This window comes from Brassica napus (assembly GCF_020379485.1).
Source record: "Brassica napus cultivar Da-Ae chromosome A2 unlocalized genomic scaffold, Da-Ae chrA02_Random_40, whole genome shotgun sequence".
In the NCBI taxonomy this organism is placed as follows: Eukaryota; Viridiplantae; Streptophyta; class Magnoliopsida; order Brassicales; family Brassicaceae; genus Brassica; species Brassica napus.
The window spans coordinates 28427-39911 of NW_026013962.1; the positions used below are offsets into that span (position 1 = coordinate 28427).

Consider the following 11485-nt stretch of genomic DNA (forward strand, 5'->3'; position numbering starts at 1 on the left):
ATTATTAATAAAAATTTGTTTTTGGTTATATAATTAATTATATATAAAATTCATTAAAGGTATTATAGATATTAATCGCTCTAACTTTTAACGTGAGAGCTCGATTCTAAAAATTTACTTCGCAAATAATAGTATAATTAATTAAAATTTATTAAAGATAACATTGACTTTAACCACTGAATTTATTATAATTGTTTTATAGTTTATTTTTAAATTTTATAATTGAAAAATATGTTTTAAGATAACAACACAATATATAAGAATTATCTTATTTTCCAAAAAGTTAATATTATTAATTAAAATTCGTTTTTGATTATATAATTAATTATTTAGAAAATTCATTAAGGGTATTATAGATATTAACCGCTCTAACTTTTAACGTGAGAGCTCGATTCCAAAAATTTACTTCGCAAATAATAGTATAGATATATGAATTTTAAAGTAAGGAAAATATATATGAACAAAATCATATTAAGACTGAATTTCAATAAAAATTACTATTTGATTAGAGGTTCTCAAACATATTTACATAAATTTTGAGATACATGTAAAATCTCCAATTCACACTTGCATTATTAATTGGTTTTATTATTTGAAAACATATTTACATAATTATAATAATATTTGTTTTCTTTTAGAAACTGAAAGAGTTTCCGTGCAATAATATGGCACTTTTCCTTTCCCAGCACAAAATTCTTCACATTTCTTTTCGTTCTTAAGGCACGTTATATGTCTTAAGTCCAAATTCTTTGCAGTACCAACTACCAAATGGTGTTGGCGTGCATAGTGATTCTGCTAAAAGATTTCTTGAGGTTAAACCTATATAAAAGAAAATAAAGAAAAACAATTTAAAAATCTCACGAAGGATATGATTATGTTTATAATGATAAATGATCGAACAAAACCTAAACTTAAATGACATACCTTTATGAAGACTAACAAAAGAAACAGGAACACCACAAAATATAGCAAATTTGGACGATGACATTGTAATTCTTCTTTTCAAAGAAGTGTTTTGTTGTTTTATAATAGAAAACTATGTGAATATATACACAAATAAGTAATTTTTTTTGTACGACGATCTGAAAAAGTCTGAAATTAGACATGTTTAGTTAAGTTTCAGTCTAAAATAACATCTAATTTTGGTTTTTGATTTGATATACCACCACGTAAAAATACCCTTCCCCTCAACCTCTTTGCCCGTTTCTGGTTGCTAAATATGTACATTCAAAGAAAATGAAGATTCAAATGAACACTTTAGGCACCAAACTGTGGTCTCTTGCACGGAAAGTGGTATACACTACAAGATACATGATTATTTTATTGTGTGTCTTTGAACAGCCAAGTTCCTCACCGACCTGTGAGCTTGACCATCCAGGCACCACCCAAGTATAGCCCCAGAAGCGGCGTTGCTAGGAGCATTTGAGTGACTGGGTCTGTCGAGGGCGTGACCACAGCTGCAACAACCACCGCACCCACCACTACATATCTCCATATCGAAAGCATTTGATCTCCCGACACCACCCCTACTTGTCCCAGGAGTAACTGAATTACTGGAACCTGTTAAACCAACAACGAGCAAACCTCCAGGTGAAGATGTATATTTAAGAACATGTATATTGATACATTCTCACTGCCACATACCTGGAAAGACAGTCCCGTGCTGAACATAAGAACTAGCACAAACTCAAAGTACTGGTCGATAGACCACAGAGATTCAACCACCCCTTCTGCGTAATTAACAAAGAAGTTCAAGGCTGCAGGGGTTAACACCCAGTAGGAGAAGGCAAGTCCAGCATAGAACAGCAAGGAGGAACCAAACACAATCGGCCCCAGAAACCGTCTCTCAGCTCGTGTCAGACCAGGAAGTACAAAAGCAATGATCTCATACAAAATCACTGGACTCCCTAGTAGAAGCCCACAATAACCAGAGACCTGCACCACAACAAAACAAAGAGAGAAAGAAATCATCTTTCTCGTTCATTTGAGTAAGCTATAGAGTCCAAGTGTCTCTGACCTTTAAAGTTGTGAAGAAAAATTCGCCGGGAGCTAGCTGAAGAAACCGCACACCCTGGTTTTTGACAGGAGCTTCAAGAAACACTATTAGATCTTTGGAGAAGGCGAAGCATCCGGTGATAGCAGCTCCCACAGCCAAAACAGAGACGAATATTCTCTCACGGAGCTCCTCCAGGTGATCGAATATAGTCATCTCTTTGTCATCAGGAAGCTCCTCTTTATCTGGATAGAGAAACTCATAGATGGGACTTGCTTTCTCTTCTTGCTCAAAGGATGCATCTACACAATTTAAAGAAGAGTTTATTAAATTAAATGACAAGCCTTGATTCATCCGACAATACATAAAAAAAAAAACATGAGTTTTAACATACCTGGTCTGTCTTGTACAGCAGAGACAAGGCTAGGAGTAGTTTCCGTTGGTCTATCGCCGGAATTTTCATCTAGAGCCGAGAAGCGAACCACCGGTCTTATTAAGCCTTTGCTACACCGTTGCGTTAGACCGTGTCGGAGTCCACCTTCCTTCCACGAGTTGCAGAAGTTTATAGTGTAGGGACGCTTTCGAGGCGAACACATGTCGGGACTGGTGAGGCGGAAATGGTGGATTAGAGCAGCAGAGCTCGTGCTTGTGCTGCCCATCTCTTCTCTCTGTCTTCAACTCCAGAATCAGTCCTCTCGTTTGCTTGCAAGAGCGTCAGAAAACGATTGGTTCTAGTTCCAGCTTGAGTTTCCTTCGCCTCATGAAATTTACAAAACCCAATCCTTTTGTCTGTCAACACTTCCTTCACAAACTCTAAATTATTTAAAACGACATCGTAGAGGAAACTAAGCCCCATCACGGCCCATAAACCCAATTCATTTCCTCTTTTTCCGTCAATAATTATTTAGAAAACGACCGCGTTTGAGGAAGGTCAGCCCATCACCGGCCCATAAACTTTCACTGAAGAGAGAGAGAGAGGGGTGAGTCAGTTTCCCGCCAGTTTCCCAGCTTTTTCTGATGAGCAAATAGAATCCGGCGGAGGAATCCCTAAATCTGAATCGCGGGAGGCTCTGCGATCATACTTTTATCTTCAGACCACTTTCGGCTTCCTCAGACAGCAACTACAGGTTTCAATTGCTTCACTTCTGTCTGAAAATTCCGTAAATTGGATTCATTTCGCTTAACCCTAAATTTAAAACTCTCTCTCTTTTTTTTTTAAGCAAGTTGAAGTTCATTGTATCGAATTCTATCAACAACTCCATCTTGCTTGCTGGGTACTCGCGGCTCTGGAAAAGCTGCTGTAATGCTCCTTCCTTCAGTGTTGCTTCTTTATACTCTTGTGGCGTTTGATTTGTTAAAAACAATTCAGGTGTTGGATCTCGTTGTTGGTGATTTACTGGAGGAGTATCCTGATTCAATCACAGTAGTATGTGTGATTTAGTATATGGTGTATCTACTTTGGGAATAATCTTATCTCCATCTTGTTTTAACTAGATCAGCTTTTGTTGATGCAGATCAGACTGAATGGGACTCTTGCATAGTGATGATAATTGTGCGTTTAAGGTCTGGTAGCTTAGTAAACTTTATCTATGGGTTCCTTCCTTTAAATGTTTCAGTATTCACTCTGAAATGATGTTTATTCTTTGCTCTGTGCATCACATACAAGGGTTTTACTTATAGTCTTAGTTCATGTTAGATTAAATGGTGATGATATTCACTGGCTTATGTTGATTTTTTAGGAAACTGCTAGACAGTTGTGTATGGAACACCACCTGCTCTTCTCCAAAATGGTATGGCGTTGTTCTTTCCAACTGTTCAGGCATCTTTTGATGAAAATTCGCAGTTCATTATAGCCATGCTGCGGTGAGTATATTTACCGTTGGCATCAAAGAGCCTTTTGGCTGTCTTGATATTGATATTCAACTCAGACAAACTGATAGAGATTTTTCAGGGAATGTGGACTAGCACATAACACAATCATCTTTGTGCTTGATGAATTTTGACATGTTTGCACAGGCAAGGATTCTGAATCCTTTTAACTTGCTATTTGTATTGTAACTTGTTTCCCCTATGATAAAATTATACTTTTCGCCTAGTAACATAGAGGTCACCCTAAGATTATGTGGTAGCGCAGAACCTTTAGTGAGATAAGGACTTGTAAGTTGTTGCTTTCTCTCCACTCATCCTTTAATTTGGTTATATATAGGGAAAGCAACGGTTGCTGTACAGTTTGCTAGATGCTATGCAGTCTGTAACATCACAAGCTGTTGTCATCGGTATTAGTTCTCGACTGGTATGAGCATGGCTTCGCTGTTTCAGATTATTTCTTGTAAATTTATCATTCTATAACTGTATCAGACTGTGGTAGTTGTTGACACTACTACTGTGGTTCAAAATCTTATAATATACAATCTCTCACCACAGGACACTGACCAACTTCTGGAGAAAAGGGTGAGATCTCGCTTTTCACACAGAAAGATATTGTTTCTTCCTCCATCTAAAGAAGAAGTTGACAGGTAATGAGCAGCTTCTTTTCTGTCATGAGCAAAACACTATCTTCCAATGAACTTGTTTTGTTAATCGGATTATCTTTTCAGTTTATTGCAACACCTGCTATCTCTACCAGCAGACTCAAGCTTCCCCAGTGGATACGTTTCTGAGTTCAGTGAAAAGATTAAGGTCCTAATATCCACGTCCAATCAGTACTGTACCATTCTTAGCTTTTAAATGATGTCGTTCTTGTTCTGAAGAACTGATACTTTCCAGTTAATGTGCAGAATATAACATCAGACACGAGATTTAAAGACATGCTGAGTACATTTTTAAATGTCAATTCTACTGTCAACAGTTTGCTGAAGTTTATGTAAGTTCTTCATTTAACAGTATGAGCTTCTTCTTGTTAAAATAATATCATTTTCTTTGTGTTGAGGCGATCTCTTGATATTAGATTCCGTGCTGTTTCTTCAATGAATTTGGAATCTGGCCTCCTCTCTCTTGAAAACTTCAAGTATGCAAAGGGAACCAAAGTTGGAAGCCGTTAGAGGTACGATAAGCCAACTGGAGAAGAATTTAGACACTCGACTTACTGACAGAATATGTTCTGCTAAGCTGTGGTTTTGCTTATACATTTTCCTCGGGAAGATAATTAAATCGATTGGCATTAACTCTGTTGAGCAGATTGTTCCATACTGGAGCTATATCTTTTGGTATGCATGAGGAGGGTAGAAGTGAAAGAGCAGAGCTCATACAACTTCATTTGTGTGATGAAAGGTAATCTATTACTTTAGCTTGGGGAAAAATTGCAGATTGCGCCACTGTGAAAATGACTTGGGATTCCATGTGTGTTTCCAGAGTATAAGACGATACATGATTCTTTTCAAACCTCGGATTACTACACGCAAAATGTCTGCCTGCGGGTAAGTGTATAGCTCAGATGAGATGTAAATGTTTGAATGTGGTGGTGATCTAAAATTGTTGGCATAACAGGCATTTGAGCACCTGAGAGAGCGAGAAGTTATATGCTACGCAGAGAATAGAGGACAGTCTCAGACAGGTGAATACCGTCCCATGAAGCTTTTAATATCAGCCCCTGAGCTTCATCAGGGAATGAGATCTCATGCGTGTTGCCCCGTAAGTCTCCATTTTTGCATCTATGCTTTCTTTTATTTTTGTAAACTGATTTCAAACTTGGTGATATCTTCTTCTTTTTTTTTGCTGAAACAGGCCATTCTTCTCAAGTGATTGGACCATTAATCTCTTTGTTTTATTTTGTTCCTTTGGTATGTAAAACAAGTCTCTAATGACCCTGTGAAATGTATGTTATTTCATAGTGAAGCTGCATTGTTACGAACCTATCTTTTCAGCTTTGCCTATGCTGCCTTGCCACTTGTATAAAATTACATACGTTAGAAGGAGACAAAACGTTAGAAGGAGACAGAGAGAGAGAGAGAGCTTGTTGTCAACATAAAACTCAGAGTGGTCAACTTTATCTACTATACTGAACCCCATCTAATAACACCAGTTTATACACAAAGGTTGTCGGAGAAACAGAACGTAATCTGTTTAACCACTCATCTTACAGACTGTACTTGCTGTGTTAACTAACCAAGTAGTTTGAAATCTTGAGGAAATATAGATTTAGAGTTTCTCACATACATATCATCGTCATTTTGTGAGTTTCTTTCTCATGGGTTTGAACAAAGATAAAACCAAAACAAAAAAGGAGAAAACTTCAGAAAGAGACAACAAAGGTCCTTATTAAGATCTCTTCAAGTTGGGACCAAATTTAAAACAAATCAGTAGGTGTAACCCTTGACAAACATTCCTTTCTTGGCATCTTCATTCTCTCCCTCCGCTGAGTATTTCCCGAGCTGTGCCAGTGAGTTGGCCTTTGCCCTAACCAAGAGAGCCTTCTGCGAGTCCTCGATCTTCTCGGGTTTCCCTTGCCACGTCCTGAGCACAGAGTTCTGCAGGGCACGCGCGTAGGAGAAGGACACATGCCACGGGTTTGGGCTCTGGTTCATGGCGTTCAGGTTCAGTGTAGCCTCCGCTTCAGACTGTCCTCCAGACAGAAACATGATCCCGGGAACAGCCGGAGGAACTCTCCTCTTGAGCATGGTGAGCGTGTACTCAGCGACAGTCTCGGGAGAGGCCTTGTTCTTGTGCTCAGCACCTGGGGTAACCATGCTGGGCTTCAACAATATGCCCTCGAACATAACATTGTTCTGCGCCAAGTAGAAGAACACCTCAGACCACACTTTCTCAGCAACCTCCAGCGTCCTCTCAATCGGGTGGTCACCATCCAGAAGAATCTCTGGCTCCACTATAGGCACAAGCCCGTTGTCCTGAGAGATGGCTGCATATCGCGCCAACCCCCACGCAGCTTCCTTGACAGCTAGTGCAGAAGGACCGCAAGGAATACTCACAACTGTCCTCCTGCAACAAACACATATACATGCTCAAATAACCAAACCCATCAACAAAAATAGAAAGAATAATCACAATGAAGAAACATCAACCTAAAACCCTAAAACTTTTAAGAGTTAATAATATACACAGCAGATAGCCTAAAATTGTTAAAACGAAAATATTTTTAAAAATTCCAAATAAATTGTCTAATAGCCTCTAAAATCTGAGGGAAACGACATACCACTTGGCGAAACGAGCGCCTTGCTTGTAGTACTCAGCGGAACGTGAAGCCAATCCATCCAAGCCTTGGCACCAAGACTCTTCGTTGGAGCCAGGAAGGGGAACCAAGCCCTGTATATAAAACCCATACGACAGTGAGGAAAAAACAACTCAAATGATTAAATTAGTTAGTGAAAAGAGTGCGCAAGAACCTTGTCAACTTTGATGCCAGGGACGATCTTGGCATCGTTCAAGCAATCGACAAACTTCTTGCCGTCTTTAGTCGACTGGTAAAGCGTCTCCTCGAAGAGAATAGCACCGGAGATGTAATCTCCGAGGCCAGGGGTCGTTAGCAGAAGCTGCCTGTAGGCTTGACGGTTCTCCTCGGTGTTGTCCAACCCAATCGAAGCGAGCCTCTTCCCGCAAGTTGCGTTAGACTCATCGATCGCTAAGATACCTCTCCCAGGTGATGCAATCGTTTTCTGTTACGCGAAAGAATCATAATCAGAACCATCACAGTTTAAATCCAGTGTAACGCTAAACTAACAACTGAGAGCGATAAACTAAACTAATAGTAAGGCGGTACGAGTGAGAGGGAAGGGAAACTCACGGCGGTTTTGACGAGTTCGTCGGAGTAGGCACCGGCGCGGATCGCGAAGGAGACACGAGGAGGAGGAGAGGCGGAGGGGTGAGCGAAGGAGCGGTGGCTGATCCGAGGAGAAGAGAGAGAGTTCAGCTTGACGAAGCTTGCGGACGCCATGGTAGAGAAGTGAGGATGATCTCGAAGACTCCGCCAGACGAAAGAGAGAGATCTGAGATTCGAGAGAGTGAGAGAATAGGCAAATGCTTTGATGCGTATCTTATTTATTTGGCATCACCACCAACTCCCACCAAGGCGCCTCCTTTTTTTTATTTATCATTGTTACCCTTTCGTAAATGAGGGATATAATGGTCATTAGACGCCAACAACTACGCTCATACTTATGTTTTAGTTTCACCAAGTGAAAACCTTTTTACTAGACAACTACTAAACCCTCGTTCATGTTGTTGATTAACCGATATCAAATAAATTTTAATTAACACTTGTGTAGACTCTTGGTATTTTATAAAATTATATGAAATTTTAACTCGAAATTAAGTAAAGTAAATTACGAAAAATGATTTAATATAAAACCTCCCATCCAGACCAATTAATACTCGAAATCCGGTTTGAATCTGCTAAACCCCAATTATTGTTGTTTCTTCTACCCAAACTACCCTTCTTCTACCCCTTGACTCTTCGTAAAAGCCAATAAAAAAGACTGCCAATGGAATGCCATTGCTATAGTTTTTCTTAAATCACTAGGGATTAACCCGGGCTACGCCCGGGATTTTTATATTTTTCTAATTTAAGTTGTTAAATTATTTATATTTAGGTTATGATATATATTTATATAAATGTTAAGATGTATGTCATAATTAAAATTTATTTTTAAATTTTAACACGTTAAATTAACATATTTTTTACTATTTAAATATTTTTGTAATTTTATTGGCTATCTAGTTATCATATTTAGGAAAACTATCTGTTGAGTGTTGGAATAAATGTTTTAGATATTTAATTAAACTGCTGAGTATTTTCGGATCGACCACATGCTTAACAATCGATCAATCCGTAAAAAAGATGGTCGATCTTCTTGGCGAGGTAATTACAATTTTAGCAAAAATATCTTTGATTTTCAAATTTAAGTATATAACTATTCTTTTGAATATTATTTTTTATTGTATTTTTTGATTAAATTATTGTATTATAATGTTTATGTAAATATTTTTTGTGATGTTTGAATTTGTGTTGTTCGTATACTTAATCTAGATGATATTGATGTTTAACCATTTGTTTTTTTTATTTATTTTTTTTAATCAGAAATTGTTTTTATTTAAAAAAATTATTCATATATAATATAATAGTTTAAGTTTGGAAGATTAATCTATATATATAAATTATGTATATTTTAAAAAAAATAATTTAAGATATTATATATTGAGTAACTGAATTTCTTATCTTGAAAATAAAATATTTATATTTTTGTCTTCATGTTATACTCACCAATCCATCATTGATATTTATAACTCAGTATGTTTTTAAAAAAACTTAGTTTTAAGTAATAAACGAATTTAATAAATTAAATTCATCACCTATAATGTTCTCTAAACTATATTTGAAAACTCTCTAAAATTATATTTTAAGCATAATATTACTATTATTTAATTTTAAGCATAATATATGCAAAACCAACTTAAATTATATTACAATAGGACTATCCTAAACCGGTTAATAAACCAAAAACAATATTAAACCAACATGAACCAATACCTGATTCGGCGAGGAAAGAAGTGTTTCAGGATAAACGCTTGAATGATTATTAACTGTAATTGTTTGATCATGAAAGAGTTAGTATGAATATTAACAATTGTAAGAATACCTTTGAGTCTATGAAAAGCAATTCAATTCCCATGAATAAGTTTGGCTTTTGGAAGTTGCGGGTTTCCCAACAATGAATCCACCTAACAAAAAATTTGTTGTCATAAAAAATATCATTCAAGGTCATTAAAGGTTTTTGGGACGGCAAAAGTTGATGGTGGAACCATTTTTTTGCTCGAGTGCTTTGAAGTTTTCCTTGATAGAGTGAGATTGATATTGATGGAATAATGAGTTTTATAGGGACTTTCTTGATGTAAAACTATACATTTTTTTTGTCAAATGTGGTATTTCCATTTTTATATAACTTTACTACCATTTTAAGATAGATGTACAGTTTAAGATAGATGTTTAAATCTTAATGTACTTTTTCCATTTTTTTAATGTTTATTTCCATTTCTTATATTTTAATTTACGTAATATCTATATTTTATATTTTAAAATAGATATTTAAATCTTAATGTACTTTTTCCATTTTTTAAAATTGTGTATTTACTTATATTATATATTTTACATTTTTAGATAGATGTTTAATGCTTAATGAAGTTTTTCCATTTTTTTAAAAAATTGTGTATTTACTTATTATTATATATAATTCATATATTATATATTTACATTATTTACTTATTATTTATTTTCCTGTATATGTATTTCCATTTCTTGTACTTTTTATTTACTTAATATTTCTATTTTACATTTTAAGATAGATGTTTAAATCTTAATGTACGTTTTTCATTTTTTTTTAAATTGTATATTTCCATTTGTTATACTTTCTATTTACTTAATATCTATATTTTAAATTTTAAGATATATTTTTAAATCTTAATGTAATTTTCCATTTTTTAAATTGGGTATTTACTTATATTATATATTTACTTATTTTTTTTTTATATTGTGTATTTCTATTTCTTATACTTTCTATTTACTAATAATTTTATATTTTAAGATAGATTTACATTTTAAGATAGATGTTTAAATACTAATGTACTTTTTCTATTTTTTTAAATTGTGTATTTCCTTTTCTTATACTTTCTATTTGCATAATATCTATATTTTACATTTTATGATAGATGTTTAAATCGTAATATACTTTTTCCATTGTTTTTAAGTTGTGTATTTCTTTTTCTTATACTTTCTATTTACTTAATATCTATATTTTACATTTTAAGATAGATGTTTGATATTTAATGTACTCTTTTCATTTTTTAAAAATTGTGCATTTACTTATTATTGTATATATAATTCGTATATTTATAATATTTAATTATTATTTATTTTTCAATATATTGAGTATTTCTCTTTCTTATACTTTATATTTAGTTAATATCTATATTTTATATTTTAAGATAGATGTTTAAATCTCAATGTATTTTTCCATTTTTAATGTAAAACGGCAATGTTTAATAGAAGAACTTGGACAAATAGTCAAATAGTTATATTTATGTTTTTTTTTTAATATAAAATAGAAATTTTACATTATGGAGATAAGCCGTTTTTTTTAGTGAAAAATGGTAATCTTACATATGTTTAATGTAGTTTTTCCATTTTTTTATGTTGTATGTTTACATTTTATTGCTATTTTTAAATGTAAAATGGTAATCTTACATATGTTTAATGTAGTATTTCCATTTTTTATGTTGTATGTTTACATATTATTTATTATTTTCGAAATTATATATAATGTTTTTTTTTTACAAAATAGTAATGTTACATTATGGAGATAAACCGTCTTTTTTTAGTGAAAAATGGTAATCTTACATATGTTTAATGTAGTTTTTCCATTTTTATGTTGTATGTTTACATATTATTTTTTTTAAAAATAAAAATGTAAAATGGTAATATTACATTATGGAATTAAGCCGTCTTTTTTTAAAAATGAAAAATAGTAATTTTACATATGTTCAATG

At 34.2% G+C, this 11485-nt stretch overlaps 2 protein-coding genes and 1 pseudogene across 2 annotated transcripts; 1 reads left to right on the plus strand and 2 right to left on the minus strand.

The window, feature by feature from the left end:
- Nucleotides 1–1130: 1130 nt before the first annotated feature.
- Nucleotides 1131–2785, minus strand: LOC106454450 (sec-independent protein translocase protein TATC, chloroplastic). The gene is made up of 4 exons (XM_013896571.3): nucleotides 2388–2785; nucleotides 2018–2295; nucleotides 1645–1935; nucleotides 1131–1560 (listed from the first exon to the last, which is right to left on the minus strand). The coding sequence occupies exons 1-4, from the start codon at nucleotides 2650–2652 to the stop codon at nucleotides 1351–1353; spliced, it is 1044 nt and encodes a 347-aa protein (XP_013752025.2). The 5' UTR covers nucleotides 2653–2785; the 3' UTR covers nucleotides 1131–1350.
- Nucleotides 2786–3010: 225 nt separating this feature from the next.
- Nucleotides 3011–5847, plus strand: LOC106365395 (annotated as a pseudogene).
- A 255-nt stretch (nucleotides 5848–6102) lies between these two features.
- LOC125594078 (fructose-bisphosphate aldolase 3, chloroplastic) lies at nucleotides 6103–8012 on the minus strand. Its single transcript, XM_048770397.1, has 4 exons — nucleotides 7731–8012; nucleotides 7333–7602; nucleotides 7143–7252; nucleotides 6103–6928 (listed from the first exon to the last, which is right to left on the minus strand). Exons 1-4 carry the CDS (start codon nucleotides 7878–7880, stop codon nucleotides 6289–6291), a joined length of 1170 nt encoding a protein of 389 aa, XP_048626354.1. The 5' UTR covers nucleotides 7881–8012; the 3' UTR covers nucleotides 6103–6288.
- Between the last annotated feature and the right edge of the window lie 3473 nt (nucleotides 8013–11485).

Bases quoted from the DNA above. Each gene is read 5' to 3' on its own strand.
- LOC106454450 (XM_013896571.3), bottom strand. From the start codon at position 2,652: ATGGGCAGCACAAGCACGAGCTCTGCTGCTCTAATCCACCATTTCCGC. The intron at 1,936-2,017 runs GTCAGAGACACT...GTTGTGGTGCAG, and splicing joins TTTTCTTCACAACTTTAAAG to GTCTCTGGTTATTGTGGGCT. The intron at 1,561-1,644 runs GTATGTGGCAGT...TTGGTTTAACAG, and splicing joins GCACGGGACTGTCTTTCCAG to GTTCCAGTAATTCAGTTACT.
- LOC125594078 (XM_048770397.1), bottom strand. From the start codon at position 7,880: ATGGCGTCCGCAAGCTTCGTCAAGCTGAACTCTCTCTCTTCTCCTCGG. The intron at 7,603-7,730 runs GTGAGTTTCCCT...TTCGCGTAACAG, and splicing joins ACGAACTCGTCAAAACCGCC to AAAACGATTGCATCACCTGG. The intron at 6,929-7,142 runs GTATGTCGTTTC...TGTTTGTTGCAG, and splicing joins GGCGCTCGTTTCGCCAAGTG to GAGGACAGTTGTGAGTATTC.